The following is a 24,421-nucleotide window of genomic DNA, read 5'->3' on the forward strand; positions in this document are numbered from 1 at the left end:
TTCAATACTGCAGTGTCAACTCTCCCTTCCTTCCAACTGTTAACGTTCAGTGATATCAGATACTACGTTTTTAATCAGAATATGATTTCACGGTAGTTGTTTACTCCCGTCCTTTCTGTAGAACTTCCCTTTCAAGTTCGGCCTTGAACTTTACAGCGAAGGGGAAACTTTCCAGCCAGAACAACGACTAACATGAAGAAATGTTCATTTAACAAAGGCTCCAAGACAGTCTGTTAGCGGCCTCACAGAGGTCGGTGTAATACGGTTATACTATTCCACTTGATTATTTTTATAACAATACGGATTTTTATTATCTAAGGCTTTCCTACTGTAGCTGTTAAAGATGTTAATATTATACACATCAAAGCATCAAATACCCCACAAAATACAAACTCTTTTCCTACTGTAGCTGTTAAAGATGTTAATATTATACACATCAAAGCATCAAATACCCCACAAAATACAAACTCTTTTCCTACTGTAGCTGTTAAAGATGTTAATATTATACACATCAAAGCATCAAATACCCCACAAAATACAAACTCTTTTCCTACTGTAGCTGTTAAAGATGTTAATATTATACACATCAAAGCATCAAATACCCCACAAAATACAAACTCTTTTCCTACTGTAGCTGTTAAAGATGTTAATATTATACACATCAAAGCATCAAATACCCCACAAAATACAAACTCTTTTCCTACTGTAGCTGTTAAAGATGTTAATATTATACACATCAAAGCATCAAATACCCCACAAAATACAAACTCTTTTCCTACTGTAGCTGTTAAAGATGTTAATATTATACACATCAAAGCATCAAATACCCCACAAAATACAAACTCTTTTCCTACTGTAGCTGTTAAAGATGTTAATATTATACACATCAAAGCATCAAATACCCCACAAAATACAAACTCTTTTCCTAACTACAGGTATAATTTCTCTCCATCACTAACAGGTTATGACGGGAACAGTAACCAATTTCCCTTTACCTCTCGTAAGGTGACAAGGGTTTTCTTATCAATGGTCGCTCTTTTCACGAGTTCTTTATTTTCTTTTTCTAGTTCTTTCAGGCGCACGCATGACTCTTTATATACAACTATTTCTTTAAACAGAGATTTGTTTTCCTTTTCCAGATTACTGATTTTCACGTTGTTTTCTTCTAAAGTACTATCTTTAATTTCCGCTTGTTGTCGAAGCCTTTTATTTTCTTTTTCGAGCTGTTTCTTATCTTTTTCCAGTTGAGAAGTCTCTTGTTCCAACAATTTATTCTCCTTTTCCAATTGCTCTAGGCGCTTACTAGAGATTTTTAACTCTTCTAAGTTCTTTTGCAGGGTCTGATTTTCAGACTCTAAATCTTGGAGTTCACTTTCTAATTGCTGAATCTTCTTGTTGCTGTTCTCGAGGGCTTTCTGTAGCCTTTGGTTCTCTGTGTCCAGGCCTTGGTAGCTGACTTCCAAGCGTTCGGTTTTCTTAAATGAGGCTTTCATGAGTTCAAGGCTTTTCTTAAGCTGCTCCTTTTCACTCTCCAGTTCCTTATTTTCTAACTGTAACTGTGCCACTTTAATGCTCGTACACTTCAAGGATTCAATTGTTCTTCTCAATTCTAAATTTTCTTCATCAAGCTGCGAGTTCTCCTTTTCTAAGGATTCTAACTGAAAAGTGAGGTTTTTTAAGCTATCCAAAGTTTTTTTCAGTTTTCTGTTTTCCACTTCCAGGTCTGAGTTTTCTTGTTCTAAGGCCTGTATCTTCTCACAAGTAATGTTTAAGTTAGTAATTTTTTTCTGTAATAATTCATTCTCCTTCTCCAGATGATGCAGCTCGTTCTCGAGTTCCTCTGCTCTGTCCCCTCTCTCTTTGTAGCGTTCCAGTTCTTTCCTGACTTGTTTTTTTTCAAATTCCATCTTATTTAACTTACTGCTGGTCTCTTTAATAGACTCATGAAGGATTTTATTTTCTTTTTCGATTTCTTTCATTCTCGCTTCAGCGCTGATTTGTGAGCGTTGTCTTAGAGAAGCTACAGTTTGATTCAAATGTTCATTTTCTTGTTCTAATAGCTTGATCTAATTTGGGTAGAAAAATCATAAACTCTGGTGAACAACATGCCAACAAGCAATTAATGCCATAGATAAACTGAAAGCTGCTAAGAGAGTAAGATTATGTCATACTTCCCTGTTATTTTAAGGTTTTAAAAAAAAAATTCTCTTACTGTACTGGCACTTGAAATACTACAAAACACTCCTCTTGGATGTTAATAGATAATATAAAAATTTAACTAACAAAGCACAAACTAAACCAAAGCTGTTATCTCTTCTTAATGTTGTTTCATTGGTGTTTACCCAGATTTAGATTGTTTCTCATAAAAGTCGTAATTTCCAGAGATATGCAAGTCCTCAGAGAACAAACCTCCAGTCAAGTTCTAGACCACACTTGAGATGGAGGGAGGTGTGGGAGCTGCAAAAGCGTCTTTATTTCACTTGAAAAAAAATAGAGGTCTGTGGGATACGAGGGCATCCTGACCACAGTCGGTAATATTTTGCAAAGAAACACTAAGTTACATTAATTTTTGAGTTAAAAAGAACCCTTGGACACACTGTTCCCAAACAGCTTCCAGAGAAAGTCAGTCATATTAGAACAGAATTATTTTCTTTGATAACATATTCCCAGATCTACTTCAAGGATAAAGGCAGCATTTACACATTCAGATCTTAATTTTTAGTGTTTCTTGACTTTTCCAGTTATCCTAAATCAGCTGAAACTATCTGGATATGTAACAACAGCCAGCAAAATCCAGAAAACTGTTTAGATCAGGATTTAAGAATAGACTAATGATACAGCATAAAGGATGTTTCAACAATAAACTGCTGTGGAGAAAAGCAAAAGTGCTAGTTCGATAAAAAGCAGCCTGAGAAAATTATAGACTGTTCTTTCATACTTAAGTCTGAAAGTAACTATTAATTACAGGATCTACAGCTCCGTTCCCAGCAACGACAAACTGTTCCGAAACAATTAATGAGGAACTAACCCCACAACTTTGTAACACTTCTGCACCTAACCTGGGAGGTGACTGAACACATGTAACACACGTCCAAGGATTCTGCTGCTCTCATCCAAACTGAACCAAAGAGCCTGATCGATGCCTCCGTAAGTTCTGCCAAAGTCCAGGGAACCTTGTACATCCCCTCCAGGAAGCTTCAGCACAAGATTTGTAAGAGACGTGAAAGACGCTGCTGACTCCTCTCAGCTCCCAAGTTCATTATTTTTACGCAGAAATAGTCCCCCGAAACGTCAGTCTCGCTCCAACACATTTAAAACACACATCTCCTTGACAGTGGAATTGGGACTTTGGACTTATTCCAGAAAGTTTTGGTCCATTTTTTCCCCTGGAGCACACTTCTAATGCAATGTGTACATCAATTACTGGAACAACCACCACTTCTGAACCAGACAAGCTGGCACATTTTCTTTACGGTTACCCCCATTGTTCTCTTTAAATGAAAGTAAAGCTTCAATGCCAAGCTTTTCCCCTCACCCCTTTCTTTTCTAAGTCTGGAATTGCATTTACTGATTAAACTGGGCCTTTAGAAATTTTTAGGATTTTTGACATACAATACTTTGTATTTGAAATTTAAAATAAACTTTTAAAATTAAACTAACCTAAACTAAAAAATGTCAATCTCATCAAGAACCAGCAGCATTTATAAAAGATAACTACAATTCTAATTCTGAAGGACTGGATTACTAATGATGGGATTTCCAGAAGTTTCCATAACTCAGGTTTCCTAGCAGCTGCCTTCCACAGGTCCTCTGAATTGCTGGGCAAAGACCTTTAGAAGGCGTCAGCCCCCATTCGATCAGACACACCAGCGACATTCAGCACCCTCCCAAGCACAGCTCAAATCCTTCACAACGATGCAGATCACACTTTCTGGCAACCAAAACCCAATTCTGCTCCACCTACAAGTCACAGCTAAACCACCCCCCCGCAGGGGAATATTTTGAAGCTGGCTATGATGGCCCCTACCCCAGACAGGCAGGACTGGGAGCGACACAGGAGGAACCCAGTCAGCTGCGGAGCAGCAGATGAGCTCTGCTACCCTGGTCTCTGTGAGGTCCCTTCGAGGGACAGGCTGCCGGACTTCTCATTAATACTCCGACATTCCTTCAAACACGGAGCAGCTGTCTGGAACCTGTTTTCCTCCTCTGAGAGGTGTCTGGCTTACCTCCAAAGTTCCCAATTTTCTGTTTTGGCCGAGCTACACCCTCTAAGCAACTACAGCAGCCTGTGAAAGCCACAGAAGCATTACAAAACACCACAAAAGTTCTCAAACTAACAGCAAATCCTCAGCTAAAAATGAGCGATGGCTCCTAGGGGCTGCGAATACATCCTTTTGGCTCATCTGCCACAGTGACAACGCCGTCATGCCTGTAAAGAAGTACAAAAGGAGAACAGTACCACACAACGCAGCATTAAGACTTGTGATTCTGCCACTCACTTGTCGCTCTGAGTTTTCTCGAAGTGCTTCAAGTGTCTTTTCCAGCTGTGCTTTTTCTTTCATCAAATCTTTACTCAAGTTTTGACTGTTCTGAAGACTCTGTTTCTCTTGGCTAACTTCATTCTCTAGCTCTTCAAGCTAGGGAAAAAGAAGCCTTTTTTTAAAAACGTACTTAAAGATCACAATAGTATTACTCTTCGCTGGGTTGAAGGTATACTTAAGAGAAATGAATAAAGAACACTAAAGGAAAGATTAAAATGGAATTTCTATTCTCTCTCTGAAACAATTCGCCTCTTTTAGGAATAACTTCACTTCTGCCAGAATTTTCTTCCTGGCTCAGAAGATTGTGTCTATAAAGTACTTTTGCCCTAAAAAACCCCATTCAATGTTATTAGGCCCTGGATATTTCCCAAAGCATCTTTTTTTCTCTTAAAACTCCATTTTAGTGAGATTTATACTACGCCTCCAAGTCCCTTTTAACTTATAGAGGTTGAACGTTGTTTGACCTTACTTAACTGTTTCAAGAGATACTTATGACGACTCCTTGGGAACCGAACAGTTTGTTTTGTCAAATGGTTCCAGCTCGCCGTGTCAGCAGACAGCAGAACTGTCTGCAAGTGAAAATAACCAAGTGTGGTTTTCCTGTCACATGTAAGTTACAATTTCTTACCTAGAAGCAACATACATGTTGTATTTTTAAACCATCACCTGCTGGAAGGTTTCTATTCTATGTCAAGTCCGTGGCCTGCATCACCCAACCCTAGAGGAGTCCAGACACACCTCGGACCCCAGGCCGGGGGAATACTCTTAGAAACAAACGACTGGACTTACACATTAAACTGCTGCTAACTGACAATAAATACAATCACAGAAAGGCAGCAGAACGGAATTTGTTCCCCGGGAAGCAGTCTGTTGATCCAAAATAAAGCCTGGTATCAATTAGGCCAGAACCCGAGTTAATCTTTTTCTTAGGATGAGAACGCTCATCTTTGACCACCCTTTTGCTCTCCTCTCCCTCTTCCTGTGGAATTCAGATTTTCCCGGTCCCTCGCTTAGCAGACCAGTGCACGTTTTACAGCAATATTGGCACTTCATCGGTTTCTGCAAACGAGGAGAAACTGGCTCAAGCACCCTAAAAGAGCTCTGTCGGCCTCCGCCTGGGAACCGAATTTAAGACATCAGAAAAAGCATGGAAGTTCACGATACAGGAGGGATTTATTTCAATCCTTTTTAAAATATTTCTTACTCAGTCTTCTCTAAGAATAAAAAAGCTGCTGGAGTGAAAGCTACTTCAGAAACTTCAGACATCTCATGCCACTGTAATTAGTTCCCATTTTTTCCCCCATTTTTATTCTCTATAAATACCACTGACTAAATGACTCCAATATACAAATTTTGGAGAGCAAAATCCTGTAGATCAGCACAGATAAATCTGACAAACTCTTCCCATTCACTCGCTTATCAATTCCTTGGCCCATCTTCTCTCAGTTATGCAGGAGGACAGAGGACCAATTTTTCTGCTTACTTTCTGGCTTACTGACGGCTGTATGTCTATGTACACATACTTTCCCCTGCTTAAAAATTACAAAAATTAAAAATAATTGTTTTCAGGTTTCATAAAACGCTTTAATTACTTATTTCGTCCCCACTATTAACATACTGATTTTTTTCCTCTTGCTGGTAAAAGACCTTTCTGATTTAAACGGCCCCATTCTTACATCACTAATAAAAAAGCATAACTAAGAAAGAGAGAAACCTCTCTGCAGTGCTTTTCTTTTTCACCACAACCACCAGAGCACCATTTAGACCCTAGTAACACTTTACACAAAGTAAGAGCAATTCATGAAATTACCCTGTAGAAAGAAAATGGCAAGCAGCATTAGGCAACCCACACACAATTCAATGACAATTACCTTTTTGCTAAGTCTTTGGTTTTCTTTCTCCATTTTCAGGATCCTTGAACTACTGCCTTCTACAGAACCCACTGCACTTTGTAGTTCTTCCACCGTCTTCAGCAAACTTTGGTTTTCCATTTCCAGCTTCAGTAATCTGCTTGATGTCAGTTCATTCACTTCATGACCAAGTGATTTCTGTGGCACTGTAAGAAAAAAACACCACAAATCAACAACAGCAACAAAAGTTACCTGGAGTAACTGGACTTTGCAGTTTGAGTCTTAAGGGACTGGAAGCCTTGGACAGTCCCTCTAACGCCTTCCTGGTGAATCCCAGTTGGATTAATGACCCATCCTCCTTACCCAACAGGTAACACTGCAGATGCATAAAAGGAAGTGTCCTACTCATCCCACGGTCCTAATCACAGCAGAGATTTGTTTCCTGCAGCTGAGGAGGTATGCTCTAAGTTTCCACAAACCCTTTGTACAGGATCCAGTGTATGACCGATGACGCCACAGTGGATGAATCGATTTTTTTGCCACATCTATCTCTGTAAACAATTACTCTGAGAAGCCTTTACAAATCTTTCTTAGCTTAGAGATCAGTAAACCAAGAGTTGTGGTCTGTGCTAGAGTATAGACGTTTGAACGGCACCACAGTGTAACTCCAGGGTACTCACAGGTTTTACACCTTTAACTGAACAAGAATCATAAAAACAGAGTCTTTTCATGTAGGCTGAGTGAGAAAAACCTCCACACCTGAACGGTCACATCTCTCCAGAGGACAAAGCTTCATCCTTTAGAAATAAGGACCTGTGATTTCCTAATGCTGGCCAGTCTCCGAGCTCTCAATTTTTCTGTTTTATCAGTTTGCACGTATTACTCTGTTTACCTTCAGAAAGTTCCGTAGTCCTATTCATCTGCTCAAGCTCCCAGCCCAGATGCAATGATTCATCCATACTTTGCTTCTGCGCCATTTCTAAAGTCATGTTTTCCTCCATGAGTTCCTCAATCTTCTTTCTATCCATATCACGCTCCTTAAAAATCATTTCACATGTAACATTAAATAAAAAGTCTCAATACACACAAAATATTTCTGTGGCTAGCACAGCCCAGAGAAACGCACAGTGGGCTTTCTGATTTGCTAATACACAGTGAGACAGGGAGGAACAAAGTACGGAGAGCTTAGAATTGTAACAACCAGCAAAGAAAAACGTGCAGAGCAGCAGCTCTTCTCGTCACAACCTACGCAATGACTACTTAACTCTTTTTCAAAGGTCACTTCTCAGACTATCACAGAAGAAAGTACACAGGGTAAGAACAGCTTGGTAGCACACACACAATCTTCTGATAAGGATGCTCCCAGATTGCCGGAATTTGGTATGAGTAACCTCTTATATCTAAGAGGTGACAACAGACTATCTTCACATAAAAAACCTGATCCTATTGTTCTTACTAATGAGCCTCTATTTCTTATCACCATATTTTAGGTATCGAACTTCACACTGCGCTGCCTTTAAGAGTACTGCCTTCGCCACATCTCCTTCCCTAGGCAGAACCAGACCTTCTGCAGAAACCCGTACCTGAAACCTGTCAGTACATCAAGCCATACCCTCCTCCTCTCTCCCACTATTTTGACTGGAAGTTCTTTTATGAAAAATGGAAATTAAATTCAACGCCTATCAGCTGTCCTTGTCATCCTCCATTTACACTTACCATCTCCATGTCATGTAATTTAGCTTTTAATTGTAGATTCTCTTTTTCTAACTCGTGTAATTTGTCAGAACGGGCTCGGGTCCCCTCTAATTGATCTTCCAACATTGTCTTTGTTTCTAGCAACACTTGATTGTCTTCCTTTAACTCCTGCAAGAATTAAGCAACAAAAAACTTCACAACAAAAGCATTTCCTTATTCACACAAACTTCGATACGCGTCATAACTAGTTTTAGATATGTTGCTCTAATGCTAGAACATTAATTTGAAAGCGGTAACAACTTTCTATAAAAAACAAATTTAGAGTAAATAACTGTTAACTTACAAGATTTTTATGAAAAGACCATTTTACATAATTTAAGAGAAATTGAATAGTCCCCAAGCCATTAAGAATAAACAAGGTGTTCATAATTACAATCAAACCGTAAATATCTCTGATTTGAGATGTGATCTGGAAAGATGCATCTCACATACAGACTACAGCTAAGCAAAAGGCTGACGTCACCCTTAAAATTACAGGTGTCAGGCTCAAACCAAACACAAATACTTGACAGACCACGGAAGTGAACTGTGGAGTGTATTGCTACGTGATTGTGTAGATGAAAAAGATTACACGTGTTGAGAAGTTACTCAATTCATGCAAGAAGGCCAAAAAGCTCAGAAGTACCACCTCTGAGCATGATTTTTCTGAGCAGAGACTGCTGGAGGCTGGGAGAGCCCAACGGGGAAGTACCACCAAGTGCCCGCCTTGTTCTTTTCCTCTTCTCTAAGCATCTACTATCAACCACTCTCAAAGGCTGGAGACGAATGTAGATGCTCCTCTCAGTCCATCATTTATCTCACTATCAGACTGAACTCCCTAATCTTTGGGTTGCAGGAAATGGAGAGCAAAACTTAAGAGAATAATTTTCTACAGGCCATGATTACGTTTACAGGCCATTGGGCAAACTTACTTAAGCCCAAAGCCAGGACACCATGCTGAAAAGTCCTGAACAGCTTTAACTTATGTACACAGAGATCTCCTTTTGATGACATCTCATGAAAATAATAATGTCTGAAAACATGTAATTGGCAATTTTACTCATGATAGAAAGACAAAACTTTTCGAACTTCAGCATGCAGTCAGCTGCAAAATCTGAAAAAAAATCAGTGAATATAATATAAATATTTATCCTTCATACTCCTCCCTACATAAATATTAAGTTAACATAATTATTATTATTATGAAGCAAACCCACCTAATTAACATCTGTCTCTATTCAAGCATGCTTGAAAAATCAGGGAGTTTACAAGCTACGACACGTGTAAACAAATTTAGTTTTTTTCCCAGTTTAAACATGAAATTTCCACTGTTTTCAAATCCAGGACAGAAATCTTTCTAGCAATTTTTTAACTACATGCTTTCATTCCCTCTTACAACAGCAGCAGATATTCACAGTTTATAAAGTCATGCACATAAGACGATCTTCCAGCGGCTCACGTCCCAAGGTTGGCTCACACGCAGGTGGGCTGATAAGAACGCTCACCACACACAGAACCTCACGTCCCACAGACCCACGTAAGCTAACCCACGCCACAGGATATAGGGAACAGCCAACAACTGTGAGGAACTTAGAGACCGTAAATCACAGCACGGGATTTGTGTCACTGAGCTCAAGCTGAACAGCAGTACCATGTGTTTACAGAACATCAAACACTGAGCAAAGACGCAGAGGTGGAAAGCAGCCACCAGCCTTTGATTGCAGGTGGCAATCGCAAGCTGCGAAGGCAGCTCTGGAGCTGCCTCCAGAATGGAGCTTTCAATGACAGCTGTTGAAGTCTGTATTTAGTGGATCTTGAGAACGTTTCAGTTTCATCAGATTATTTCACCTCACGCAGTAAGATGATAAAATTAACTTCCACAAGCAAGGCTAAGAACAAGTCATCTTAAAAACAAAACGTCTTGGGACCCATCACTTTCTTTACATGTCAGAAATCTCTAAAGCCTCTTTAACAGAGCTTTCATCTGCACCATCTACCTTCTCTCTCACTACAGCCTATTGTTCCCTTTTTCACACAGCAGTTCGCTTGGAAAAACTATCCATCTCATTTTCCATTAAAAAGGGAACGACTGCCGTATCAGTTGATGTGCTTTCTCCCTGACTAAGGCTTTTATTTATAGTTTTGGATAAAGGAGCTACAACCGAACCTTAGAAAGATTTGGGTTTTGCCTTGCAGTCCGCAGTAGCTGTTTTATGCTGTGACATACAAAGTACACGGTCGTTACAAGGTTTTTAGTTATAAACATGCAAAGCAAGAAGTCTCTTTCCAGAAGAAGCAGGGTCATTGGTCATTAGGATCCTGACATTTTCCAGGTGTGGTAACTGAACATCGGGGATATTCTACCCTGTCTAGGCAGCAGGTCAGTGTGAAGAAAACCTGGAGGTTAGCACAGATCACAATGTTGAGATGTTGCTTTGGAGTTCCCGTATCAGCAGGTGGAGAGGCAAGTCATCTCTCCTCTGTATTCAGAACTGGTAAAGCCATAATTAAGAGTAGGAGATCCAGTTTTAGGGACACGGTTTTAAGGAAGATAGGAATTAAGACAGAACCCAGAGAAAACACCTTTTAAGGCCAGATGCTGTTGGGCTGCAGAGCACAAAGAGCCAGAAGAGAGGACACATGACATTCAGAGAAGAAAAAGGCTGTGGACACCTTAAAGCACTGGTTAATGCCAAGGATTCATCTGGAGCAGTAGGGGTCATACAAAATACCGTGCTGAAAGCAGGACTGAATGAGCGCCCCAGATCCCACCCAGGCCTGTGAACCCAAGAGGCCCCGTTAAATGAAGAAGTTACGTAAAAATATTCTGCCACAGATCAGCCTAATAGCTTGGGTTTGCTTTTTGATCATTTTTTACCCCGAAGCAAGGGCTTCGTACCAGGATTTCAACAAGTACATCGAGGCTATGGAGTACTTTTCCAACAAACACTCCTTGTGAGTTCTCCCCGCTTTTCTAGGAGGTTTTTTATTTTAATGACCACTCTGAAAATGTCTCATCTTTCATTAGTTTTGACTCCCACAAGTAACTGTTTGTTTCACGAATTCTGCTGCCTTGCCCAACAAATGAGCCATTTACAGAGTGATGGCCTAATACAACCCTGCATGTTGATGATCTGTTTCCTAAACTCCTAGTTCACCACAGAAGGGTAAGTCTCTCTTGCCTGGTGACAGTGCAGATTTTTCGTGTATTTTATCCACGGAATACCATCATCCTATGCTCATTTATGTGTACAGCCAGGCATTTCCTCATGACTTCAGAAATTACCTTCTCTTAGGAGAAATTATTACATTTATAGCATACTTTTAATTAATTCCACCTCGGGTTTCTCAATACATATTATCTATCCCAAATCAGAGGCTCCTACTGATTTTGGTGGCGTAGAGCTATGGTGAATACTGCTGATGTCAAATGAAACCGCGCACCATTAGACACCAGGACTCTTCCCTAAAAACTGTTAATTCATCACAAAAGACTGGCTATCATATATCCCAGAGTGAGCAGCTGTGACAGTTTTCATGTCCCGATGTTTAAGTCATCAAAACAGCTTTGAGAAGGCCACAGCAAACAAAAAACAATAGTTTTTCGGTATTTTTTTCCTTACTATACCTCCACTCTAGCTTTGTAGAACTCAATATCATGCAGCCTCTCTTTATACCGGCTGACTTCACTTTCAAGCTTGTCAACTCGAATTGCCTTCTCACGGAGAGCGTCTAATTCATCTCTGTACACTCGGGCGGAACGGGCATCTGAGAGTAAATTCATATTCTAGAAAATATGAAAGCACAGGGATTAAAGGCAAGAATACGGGACAGCCCATGCTCAAGGGTAACACCGCCACCTCATTATTTAAATCGGGGTAACGCAGAGGGATAGAAATTCTAAGAAAAATTTTTAAAAATGCATGAAAACATACTTCATAATAGAAGGGGGGGGAGAGGGGAGGATTGTTCTACTGGTGGCAACTTTATTTTTTGCCCACCTTTTATTAAACAATGGATTTATAAAACTCCTACCTCTTGCTGAAGTCTCTTTAGTTCAGCTTCCATCTGTTCAAGTTCTTGTTTACAGTCAAGCAACTGCTCACTCTTTTCCTCTCTTAAAAGGGAAAACACAAAACAATCAAATATGACTCCAAAACCTGGTAATTATCATCGTGTTTGAGAACAAAAATACTGAGATTCACGAGGCTTCCCTCTTTAAATCCAGAATTTCATGGACATTAGAGTGGAAAACTTAGGTATGCCATTGTGCTTTACATAAGTCTTAAGGTTTTAGTCTGTATCTAATCTTTTGAATTTGGTCAGATTTCTTAGAGTCCTTTAAATTGTTGTGCACTCTGATTTCTTACTTACGCAGGGCAGAAACCATCAGGGTGTAGTAAGGGATTTTTTCGGTGCCAAGGGATTTTTTTGGTGCCAAGGGATTTTTCTGGCAAAAACCCCCAGACAACACACGACTGTGGTACGAGGAGATTCACATCCAAAAGTGAAGTTAGAATAATTTCAAAGTACGCACTCAAAAGGTCCAAATATTTTCGGGAGAGCCAGATGAGGATCACGATGCACTCTGTCAGAGGTCAGGCAAAGCCCATTTTAAAAGCACTTTCATACTTTTGTCATTTTTCTTTTTCTTACAGAGAAGAATTAAGGTTTTCAGGTTTAATAATCTTAATAATTTTAACAGCCTTAATGACAATATAAATATATAACCTTTAATAACCTTAATGGTTTTATGAAACCCATAATGAATTTTTATTTTAGGGAAACAACTCAGTGTCTGTTTTAGTCTATTCAGAAATCCGTAAAAAAACCAGTTTGGCAGAGAGTACTACAGTTCTTACAGGACTCATTCTTAACTTCCAGCTGACACTTCTCAATGCTCAAAGAATGCGTTCGTTAACAAATGAGTTTGTTGAACAAAGAGAGAGTGCAAGGGAAATAGTTCTCTCAAAGACACAGAACGCCTAACGTTCAAAATTCAGCTGCACCTCGGAACCAACAGAAAATGCCATGTGCAATTTCCAGTTCTGGAGTTTCCAGATTACAAGCCTGTTTTGCATCCAACCGAAAACCAATCCTTACAGACCTTCTGGGTGGAATCTATAAGCTGCAGCATGTTTTAAACCAGGTATGAAGGTTCATTGCTAAAACCAGATTATAAATAAATTTTAATCAGAATATTTTCAACTCTGGAATGCATCTAATTTTACATTTATCAAATACAGGCAGCATTTAACAGCAAATGCTACAGACAGAAGCTAATTTGTCAGAGTCTAGTATTTTAAATATACTGCTACGCATAAAGGAAATTTATTTACAAATTGAATTCACATAGAGTGCAAAACGTGAAATGTTCCGAGCCATCACTGTTGCCCTAATTGCATGCTTCAACTACAGACTAGAGAGGATTGTACTAAATTATACAGAACATACCAGTGTTCACTGTTTAGGCTATCTATTAACTGTCAGTCAAACTAATAACAGCAATTTTTTCACTAATTTTCTTGGTGCAGCTGTTTATAGAATATCCTGGGCGGGCTCATTTCAGTAGACACATAATAATATAGACATCAGAAAAAAAAAGAGCCGTATCTTTTTGTCCTTTATTCTTCATGAAGACCAAGATGTAGTGGGGGAAGGGGATCCTCTGAGTAAATCAACCAGATACTTAATCCAGCCAGCTCGGGATGATCTGATCAGCAAACTGCTGAGAGCACACCAGCGAGCTGGGCACTGTGACTTACGCTACCTTCCAGTTTTAATTTAATTTTACCTCTCTCCTCTCTCCACCACATATACTGGATTTAAAAAAAAAAAAAAAAAAAATCTTTATTTATGCTGTTTCTTAACCAGAGGCAAGTTACCATGCATTGAATTGCTTCAGATTTAACATTTGTAATTTAAGCTCAGAGCGGCCACACGTCACCCTGCTAAAACAACACTAGACATTGCTATAGGGAGAAACAGATTCTCCACCGGACCAGTGTTGTTGTTCTCTTTAAGTAACTCTTCTCTCCTGCTCAGATGTGTTCCTACACTACGAAGACAGGCTAAGTACGCACTGATCCTTACTGAAGAGTTTTCTTCATAAAACAGAAGGGGTAGAAAAGGTTTGCATTTGAAAAACAAAGATTCAAAGATCTTTGTTACGATGGGACTGATTTTTCACAGTACTCGGATGAGGTGAAGGAGGGGAATATATCCCCTAGCTAAGGGGTTGGCACCAGCGGGAGAAGACAGCGCTCCCTTCCCTGGATGAACGTAGCAAGTTGGAAACAGTAAGAAGCCGGAACTGAGCCAGGCTAGAAAGCGTACTCATCGTACAGATCCCATCACTCCTTCGACAGAAATCAGCAGCCCCACCAGTAAACTCCAAGGCTGTTTCACACCCACGTCTGCAGTGGGTCAAGAGGTTTTGTGGAGCTTGGTTTGCACAACTCTCTTTCTTTCTTTCATTTTTCTCTGTCGAGTGGCAAAGCAGATAGAAGTGGAGCAGTACTGAAGGGCATGAGCAAAAAGCACTGTGCAGACACGGACTCTCTACCCAGAAAGGAAGATGGGGGACAGGAAACTATTCTAATGGTAATTTTTTCCTATCTGCTCAAATACAGTTTTTCAGCAAGTTCAGAGTACAAAAGATACGAAATTACCACAGCGCTAGTTCACTGCTTTCAGAATGTTTATGGATAAAGCATCAATATAATTCATAAAACAAATTCAGACACACACAGATGAGGAGTTGTATTTGACACACCGATCCACAAATACATTTACATTATAAAAAATAGGCTTCCTGAGGTGCCACCACTAAAAAAAGCATTTAAAACTGTAATTTAATGTTTGAAAGCATGAAGAATTTGTCTAGAGAGCACTACTGCTGTGCAAAATCAACATCATCTCAAAACCCTCTGGCTCTTGGCGCACTTCTGCGATCTATGAGTACTCACAGCTCTTGCCTAAGCCTTCTTATCTTTGCTTTGGCATCTGCTAGCTCTACTGACAGGTGCTGTCTGCTTTCGGTGCGCTTCATGCCAGGAGATCCACAAGGTGATTGTGCTGCCGATGCGTGAGGTAGAAAACGGAGACAGTCTCGTTCTTCTGAGAGTTCTACAATAGTCTAAGAAATTAAAAAAAAAAAAAAGGAGGGGAGGAGAGAAAAAGAATAGAATTGCATTCAGAGGGCCATTTGTGTCAGAAACTAGTATAATCCACTGCCTTAATAAATGAGACTGAAATGAAGCATGAATATTGGCAAGGTTCTGCCATAAAAGAAGTCAGAAGCTCTACACACACCGCTATACCTAAAGCAAATAAATAGGCCCAGCTATTTAACAGTACTGTTTGGCTATTCTTAAAACCATTCAAATGTAGACATTTAAGTCCACAGAGTTATCAATGCTCAGAACGGACCGTGTAATGAAAGGGCATGAGTCCCCTGAATGCGAGAATAAGTATAAATCTCTGAAGGAACCAGTCTTCTAGTGAGCAACAGCATCCTTGCCAACTAAATAAAGCATCTGACCTACAGGAATATTTCTATTTCATCATATAAATGAAGGCGTTACCCTCATAGGAAGTACTCTTCTATTTGAAAGTTACTTTTCCTTTGCATTGCAAAACAAAAAAGAAAAAGCGTTTCCACACATCCTCTGCCCTCACGGTTACATTTCTGTTTCACTCTCACCGAGGCTGTGAACAGGAAAGGCAGCTGCTGACTGCCAAAGGGCTGTTTGGAATAACTGCACCATTAACACGTCCACACTCTACTGAGAGGCAAGTCTGGGACCACCAAAACAACTACTACACACACCACAACCACCCGAAACAACGTCCTGGCAGCAAGGAGTCCTTGCTTAAACGTGCCAACAGAACACGCCGTAAACTAGTAGTTATGACAAAGGTAAGCTCTCTCAGTTAAAAAACCTAGTTCTTGTATTTCTTTCTCTTCAGCAACAAACCCCATCCGTACCTCCGAGTGCTCATCTCTTTCATCTATAAGCCTTTTTAAATGTAACACCATATTTTTCAAGAGAGGTTCAACATACTCTTGCGTCAATACAACGACATCCATCCACTGCAGATCAAACACGTTATCCTGATTATGAGTTACCTACACGGCATGAAACGGAAGAGAAAAAACATCCTCTTTAAATTGTACGACTAAATTCTATGTTCATCTATGTTAAATTCTCTAGTCAAGGTATGAACTAACATTTAAAATAGATGAGATTGTAGGTAATGGACTAGATTCTTATCCACCTGGAAGTAGCACCTTCTACTTCTGGCAGGAAAAAAAAAAAAAGGCAAAAGGAGACTATAACATAATACATACATTACATATCACACACATGGGATTTGAATTGTATTTTATGAATAAATTTCCTTATGAAAAATTTCACTAAACTACTGCTTTAACAGTGTAATCCAAAAGAGCTCGATAGAGAAATCTGTCTGTCTCAGGTTAAAACTAAAGCCATCCTTTGCTTACTAAAAACATTAGATATACAAATCATAGATATGTGATTGAGTTGTTTTGAACAATCTTCTTACAATATTCCACCTCCAAAAAATTCAAAGCACAAAAATAACAATATACCTCTTGAATATGGGCTGCAACAGCTGCTCTTATGTCAAAATCCAGACCTTGGATTCTTTCAATAAATTCTTCTTTTTTCTGACACTAAAAATAAGAGATACCTATTTTATATACACACATATATATATTAAAAATGACAAGTATTTTCTTTCTTCCTTTGTATTTCTAAGCTAAAAATGATAAAGCTGAAATTACAATTATCACATTATTATCCAGTAATTCTGTTGACCAATAAACACTTGGTTAATTGTAACAATTTTCAACACTAATAAAATTTTCTTAAAAGAGTTAACTTACTCAGATTTTATGACAGTGCATTTCACAGGTATTTTTTCAGTGTCCACCTCTAGCACTCAAGTCGCTCATTTAAGTTGTGAAGACAATATGATTCATCTATTTTTTCAGTTTAATTAGCTGAACAATACAAACTTTCCTGATAAGAACAGCACCAGCTAAAACGTTTACTAAATACATGAGTTTCAGTAAGCAGTTTTTTCCCTTTCTTTACAGCAGCGGGTGCTTTAACAAGATTACAATTAATGAACTCTCAGCAATCCGACACGCGGAGTGCGCTGTATTCCCACAGTACAAGCTACGGGACGCGCCGTTGCAGACATGGTAAGAACACCCGGACTTTGAAGGAATGCAATCGTACCGCTAGAGGAAGGAAGGTCAAAGTCATACAGACTCTTCGGTTTTGAAACAGTACGGAAAGAGGTGGGTGACACTGAAACCATCCATACAGATGTAACATAACTAAACTTACCTGAACTGCACAACCAAGTAAAAGCAGGAGGAGTTTTTTTACTTCTTCGGTACCTGGCTCTAAGAAGAAAACAAGAACAAAGCCATGGTAGGTGTAAAATGGTAATTTGCGTTTCTGCCCCTACTCCTCAGAAACCACCAGGTTTTCTCACGATATTCATATAACATATATTAAGCTAGTTTAGAAAACAAGATGAAGAAAGCCCCATCATTCCAGCTTTCAATGCAGTCCTTTCAGCCAGTTAACTGCAGCTTTCGGCAGCTCAACGTCCATAATAGTTTCAAACAGAAAAAACATCATTTCAGCCCTTTGTAAAGCAAAACCTAAGAGCAACATTCTCAAAAGCGCTGTGGAGACCTACAATGAAGTTCTGAACTGTACTCTCAGGTATCTCAAGGTATTTACAGAAATTATTAAATTATTTGCCACCCCCAAGCTGTGACAGTTAGCTGACGAGTTCATTTCAATTACTTCTATAAAGCTGTATTACTCATCTGCACATCTAAAAATCACAATGTATTTTCGGATCTGCTGTAAGCATCTTAATCTCCTAAAGAAGCTTAAGTTAAAGTCTCTGTTTGGAGGCTGGTAAAGATGTACCTCACTTTTTACACTCAAAATGTCCCCGTCCTGCTACCAAATGCATGCTGTATCTAAAATACAAAGGCCATAAAAGATGGCAAAAGAGCTTAGGCTGGTTGGACCTGAACCCGCTATGGTCAGAGATCATTCTGCTTTCCTGAACCAGAGAACACTATCCACTGGGCTATCTAGGAGTAAACCAGCATCCTCTCTACAGCATACTCTGGAACTCAGCCAATAGCTCATTTCTTTGTTAGCCAACCTGACAAGAGCTATGCTCTCAACATCACAGTGCTGGGTCAGGCTAGAAGCCGGCCCACGACTGTGCAAAACTACTCTGCGAGACAGCTGGAGTAACTGCCACCGATACCAACAGACCCACCCTCACTCCAACGAGCAGAGAGCAAGCGGCTGGCAGGTCCTGAAGCATGCACAATCATCCCACAACCTGACTGAAGTTACGGAAGCCCCCTTTTTAAAGACTCCGTTGGTAATCGCAGATGGCCTCCAATGATCACAAACTATTCGAAGCGTCTAAAAGAAAACTCAAGCAGAACCTTCCTTCCAAAATAGCAGTTTTCAACCTTCTACACTGGCCAACTAAGTTTCTTTCTGGATGAATTATCATGTAAGAAAGGTGTAAGTTCACTTACAAGCACTTGAGAAATTGTCCTTTGATTTGATCCACTACCGTATTTTGGAAGTGAAGCTCCTCCACCTTCCCCAGGGCTTCCGGAGCTCTCTGTGCATTACAATACTGAGCAGGGAGCCTTTTCTCAGCATTGACTCAACCTGCTGCTTTTAGAGGGAGATATGTATAATCCCAGTGAATGCGTAGGTTTAAATTTTTCAGAAGAAGTTTGTCAAGTAGATCCATCACAAAGAACATGAAGTCAAATGGGAGATCTTTAATCATTTATACAAAAATCATTGTATAAATTTGTTTGATTTTTTGGGACTTTTGTATCCTAAAGACTGGAGTTGGGAAGCCTTTTTACACAGGAACAGAGTAACATTACAGAGGAAGTTTCATCAGGAGCAGGTTACTCTGCTAAAGACAGGGAATCCCACCTGGCTGCCTCTCTCAATCAACAACGGTTAACTGGAACATTGTAACAGAAGGAACCCACCCCACATCTCACATTCTACAGTCGTTTATCCCAATAAATTAGTAACTTTTTCTTCAAAGCAATGCCTGAACTCCTCTTTGGACGCTCATTTGCACACTGCTGCAACACCTCTTGACTGGCTTTCAAAAGTCTACTTGAATATTTTTTCCATGCCTCGCCCCCCCATTCCCTGAAGGAACGTGGCAAAACATGGAGCAACCTCAGCTTCCCACTTCCCACTGCTGCCAACCATCTTGCACGTTGTTCTTCCTTTTACTCCATCACAAATGCAGAAATCGATCATTCTATTCTACACCCTCCAACTTGCTGCTTGAACCTTGTTCCGACCCCATCCTATCCTTTGATCTTTCACACCCTCTGTAGCCTTCCAGCCTCCCCTGGCTTGCTCCTTTAGAACTATGAACTGGTTTGACTCTTGCCTCTTCCCCATTAAAGAAGATTGGCCTCATCATTATCTCCTTTCTGCTTCTCCTCCGTAATTTAACTTAACATTTACAATCACAGCCTGTAGCTCTTCTCCTACAGTTTTCTCCTCAAACTGGCTTCCTGCCAATTAGCTCAACTGAAATGTTTCTTGATAAAGTCTCTGGTGACCTCTCTTTACCAGCATTCTATCTGCATTCTCCTTGATTAGCCAACTGCCTCCGATACCAACACGTTTCTCTTCTGGAAATCTTATCTGCCCTTGCCTTCTGCAATTTGTCATCTTCTGGTACTTCTCTACCGATCACTCCTCAAGGGCAAAGTCGGGCAACTGAGACACTACTGTGAAAAATATCTGCCCTTGCCTTCTGCAATTTGTCATCTTCTGGTACTTCTCTACCGATCACTCCTCAAGGGCAAAGTCGGGCAACTGAGACACTACTGTGAAAAATAATCACAGCTACAGCCTAAGCTTCAGTGGACCACATCCGAATCCCTACAGGGATGAGGTCCCCTTCAAGGTGACACAGCAAGAACAGTCTTAACTTTCACAGGGGAACGGTCCTGCATGGAACCCAAAAGAACTGTTCTGTCTTCAAACTCCGTGATGAACCCAAGCAGGAACCTGGAACATCTTCAAGAATAACATCCATATCTAACGAAGACTTTTAGTATGTGGGCCATGCTAGAGCGAAGCCCGTATTGTCTCATGAATCCAGTAACACCCCCACAGGAGACAGCAGTGCAAACACCAGCAGAAGCTCCAGATGCCAAATCACAAAGGCTACATAAACTTAGCTGAGGTCCCACAACAGGAAAAACTTTTCTTATTAACGACTAAAGCACAGTTTTTAATGTATACAACTGCATGCTAAAGTATCTTTGTGGGGTTTTGCCGTGCATTTTTAACAAAATCTCATCTTATACTTACACAATGTTGGTAAGACATATTTTGTCTCATTATCTTAAAGAGAATAAAGTGTCACTACAAAACCAATGCTATGACCTGGGGGTTTTAATATGTTTTTCCACTAAATCTGCTCTCTAGACAAATCCACAGAGTGTTTTGAAAACCTTAAAGTCTGGAATCAAAATATAAAAGCATGATGCATTCTATTCTTCTGGAAAGAAGAGACCACATTGCCACTTCTTGGTGCATATGATAGATTACAGCATCTACACATATAACAGCTACAAAGGCTGTGACCTCAGAAGCAAAAGCAGCAATATTCAAAAGCAGAAAGTAAAAATAAAAAAAAAAAATTAAATCAAGATACCTACATAAATGGGATATATGCAGATGGGATATGGAAAATAGCAACATTATGAACCCTGGAATTAAAAAGTGAGGTAACACAGATGGTTCTTCTTGCTCATGAGAAAAATCTTGTCCCACAGACATGGAAGCATGGCACATCTTAAATAAATGAAAAAAGCCAGGGGAAGCTACACAGCCTGTTAGAGTAGTGCCTAACCTCTCTGCTGAGGTGCTAGAACATCAGAAGTAGAGCACCTGGGACACATTAGACCCAAGTAAATAAATCCTGCCCCATCCATAGTGGCTCCATGCAGGCCAGGTGTGTCTGCTCCGTGCTTCTGGAATTGAGAGCATGGTGCAGAGATTCCCAAGTGGCTGTGGATAGTCAGCTGGGTCCAAACAGGCTAATTTTCTTGGTCTGAAAATTGCAACTCTGAGCTGGAAGCAGAGAAGGTGGGAGCATGGAGAAGACAGTGTCAGTTCAGGGGAGCAAGCAAGAAGGTAATTGCAACATCTTTCAGGTAACGAGGCAAGAATAGCAGGAGACTTTGGGGGAAGGAAAAGCAAGGACTAGGAGTTGGATCAAGTGAGGTGCACTGAACTGCCAATTTTCTCAGGGGTGGCTTAGTAAAGAAAGTTGAAAGCGCAGTAGCTGGGAATACATGAAACTTATTCTTTGTCATATCAGTAGCTCACTGGTTGCTGGGAAATGCACTTCATCACAGTGTAAAACCTAACGACAGCCAATGCTGAGTTGGGACAGTTTTGTGTGGACCTTTAGTGTGAACAAAGAAAACGTTACTCATTGTTATTAAACTACTTATTTGCTAGAAGTATTTACACAATCTTCTGTTGGAATGATCACTCCTATATGAATTTTATTTCCAGGGAAATCATACAAACTATTACACTGAAGAAAATTTTCATCTTGATTAAAAATGAACTTACCAGAAAAAGGATTTTTGCCAATTGTTAATACATTTGGCAAAGACATCATGATCAACTGCTGCAAATTCTCCTATAAAAGTTAATTAAAATGTTATTTAAATCATAAGTATTGAACAACAGCAAACATCAAATACCAACCACCACTAAAGCGAAATTAGTACTACATAAGCAGTTTAACATTTTTCAGGTCTTAGTACATACATGTTCAATTCTTCATTATTTGGACTCTAATTAAAAAAAAAAACCAACACACAAGTATGAGTTAGTTCTACAAAAGCCCTGTTTTATTGGTTTGCAAGATCATCTCAACAGAGCAAAATCCTCTCGTGGCAATGAGCTGGCTTACGGGCCTTAAGCCAACTACATCCTGTGTCTCAGAACGCAGCAAAACTCCTTTGGATTATTAGCGTTTATGTTTCTCTGACTTACTGGTAGATGTTTATTTTATTGGCTCGAAGGTGCACTTACACCACAGAAGATCAATTTCCTCTATTTCATGGCCACAGTCAATGGCCTTGCCAAAAGGGGATGTGAAAATCACAGGGTTTTGCTGCAGTTACGCTGGGACAATCCTGAACGTCAATGTACAAACTCTCATTTACACAGTCAGGCGAGTTTGGGTTTGCTAAGTCCCAGCACTGCAGCAGCAGCTTTGCCCTTCTCTGCTATACACGGTATCAGTGGAGGGGCTCTGTCAGCCAGGAATGGCCGTAATCGGGTCAAATCCGCAGTCTAGACAGAGCCTAATTCTTCTGAAGCAGAATAGTCTTCCTCCTGTTCCCAGATGTTTATTCATAGCAGATGCCACCCCATCAGCAGCTCTCCAGTCATGCTTTTTGTTGTGCCATAATGACAGATTCATTAATACATTGACTATTCATACTCAGAAGCAACATATTCTAGAGCCGTCACCGTTTTTCATCCAAAAGGCACATATTATGTGTCAAATTGTAAGCTAAAAACCTAACACAAGAAAAGCCAACTCATTTCATGTCACATTTGAAAAGTGACAATATTTCTTGAAAAAGCCCTGTGGAAATGATTAGCTAAAAAAAGGAAGTGCACCACCAGAAGTTTTAAATCGATAAAAGGAATTCACTGAATATTTAGAGCTACTACAGAAGAAAAATCACATACTTTAGAAAGTAGGGGCTTGGTGGCTTTTTTGTTGTTTGGGGGTTTTGTAATAGCTCTAACAAGCCTGTGAGGCTACTGTAACCTTCTCTTCTGTGAAGCAGAGCAGCAGACTACAAACAGGGGTAACCAAGAAATGCTGCTCTTTCCTACGACACCTCTACCTGACTTCAGAGACATCTACCACCTTTTCTGTCACATGCTGGTAACTTCGTCAGTAAGCTGGCTGCAACTGCTCTCACTTTGTCTTTACTTTTGAAACAATCGCTTCTTTTAAAAACCTAAAACTGGAACCTGCGTGTCCCAAAATTCACATATTTCTTTAAACTGTTATTTTATCTGCAAAAATAAATTAAGCCTATTTGCCAAATTCTGTTTTGCATTTACTTTATTAAAGACTCACACATCACCTGTCAGGTGAGGCTGTCAGAACACCCACGGAAGTCATGGAAGCTCTCTGTATTACATCTCCCAAGCCCACCAAAACGTAGAGCGGGATCAGTCTCCTGAATCAGCTACGGAGAACAACTCCCCACTCTCAAGCTGCCAGGAAATACACAGGCTCAAAAGACTGATTTGGGAACTCGTAAGAGTTTGGTGAAGCTCCAGGGAAGTAAAGCAGATTCACCGCAACAAGAAAATGCAACTGTAATTTCAGAGAAGAACAAAGATGATGCAGGAACCAAAACTCTCGTATAATCTAACACAACATATTAATTTTGAATGCTGTATTCTCTCAATGCAGGTTTTTTGATGAGTATGTGTACAACACTGATGTGATTATTTGCTAAATCGAGAGAATGTTTTCCACAGAAAATTAAAAATCCCCACAGCCATTAATACCTGTAATACTCCAGACATTAACTAATCTCGTGGCTCAATACAGTGATGATTTTCCCTGTTCCGTTACTCTCAGCTGTCGGGCATCCCAATCAGAACATCTACCAAGCACGATGCCTGCTCCAACAGTGGAGGGGCTCGTGGCCTCCACCACGACATACCCCAGGTGACGGGAGGCCTCTCACACTGATTCCAAGGCACCCTCAAGCACAAGCTTTTCTGCCTCAGGTAATTCCACAGGTGACAGGAACTAAACTGAGCCCTTCCTGAAACCCAGTTTGCTGTGCCAACCCATGTGCAGGCTGTGGGACAACCCCAGCTGCCTGGCTGCACTACGTTTGAGGGGAAACAACTCCTACACTCCATCCTTGAACCCAATAAACTACCACTGTGCACAAACCTCCCTGCCCACATGTGCGCACATCTGAGTGAACATCACCACATGCAGAAAGCAATTTTAAATCTGCACAAGTGTCCCAGATTGGCTACTAAATGCCCTTACTCCTACTAAAATGCCAGCCCTGCAGCGCTCTAACTTCCCTCACTTGCACAATCTGAAGAGGCTGGCATCTCACAGGACTAGAAGTTTGAGAGACTG

The 24,421-nt window shown here is 40.2% G+C and overlaps 1 protein-coding gene across 2 annotated transcripts in view; it reads right to left on the bottom strand.

The window, feature by feature from the left end:
- The window catches only part of CCDC88A (coiled-coil domain containing 88A), a 70,796-nt gene that overhangs the window by 27,013 nt on the left and 19,362 nt on the right, over nucleotides 1-24,421 (bottom strand). For both annotated transcript variants that reach the window (XM_010140649.1, XM_010140650.1), the window contains exons 4-15: nucleotides 21,850-21,919; nucleotides 17,509-17,567; nucleotides 16,743-16,826; nucleotides 16,116-16,256; nucleotides 15,094-15,263; nucleotides 12,161-12,242; nucleotides 11,754-11,912; nucleotides 8,108-8,254; nucleotides 7,284-7,428; nucleotides 6,413-6,597; nucleotides 4,500-4,637; nucleotides 996-2,066 (exon numbers count right to left, since the gene is read on the bottom strand). In XM_010140649.1, the coding sequence (XP_010138951.1) occupies nucleotides 996-2,066; nucleotides 4,500-4,637; nucleotides 6,413-6,597; nucleotides 7,284-7,428; nucleotides 8,108-8,254; nucleotides 11,754-11,912; nucleotides 12,161-12,242; nucleotides 15,094-15,263; nucleotides 16,116-16,256; nucleotides 16,743-16,826; nucleotides 17,509-17,567; nucleotides 21,850-21,919 (2,451 nt within the window). The remainder of the gene's footprint in view (nucleotides 1-995; nucleotides 2,067-4,499; nucleotides 4,638-6,412; nucleotides 6,598-7,283; nucleotides 7,429-8,107; nucleotides 8,255-11,753; nucleotides 11,913-12,160; nucleotides 12,243-15,093; nucleotides 15,264-16,115; nucleotides 16,257-16,742; nucleotides 16,827-17,508; nucleotides 17,568-21,849; nucleotides 21,920-24,421) is intronic.

Source organism: Buceros rhinoceros, unplaced genomic scaffold (assembly GCF_000710305.1).
Source record: "Buceros rhinoceros silvestris isolate BGI_N320 unplaced genomic scaffold, ASM71030v1 scaffold13707, whole genome shotgun sequence".
NCBI classification, from domain to species: Eukaryota; Metazoa; Chordata; class Aves; order Bucerotiformes; family Bucerotidae; genus Buceros; species Buceros rhinoceros.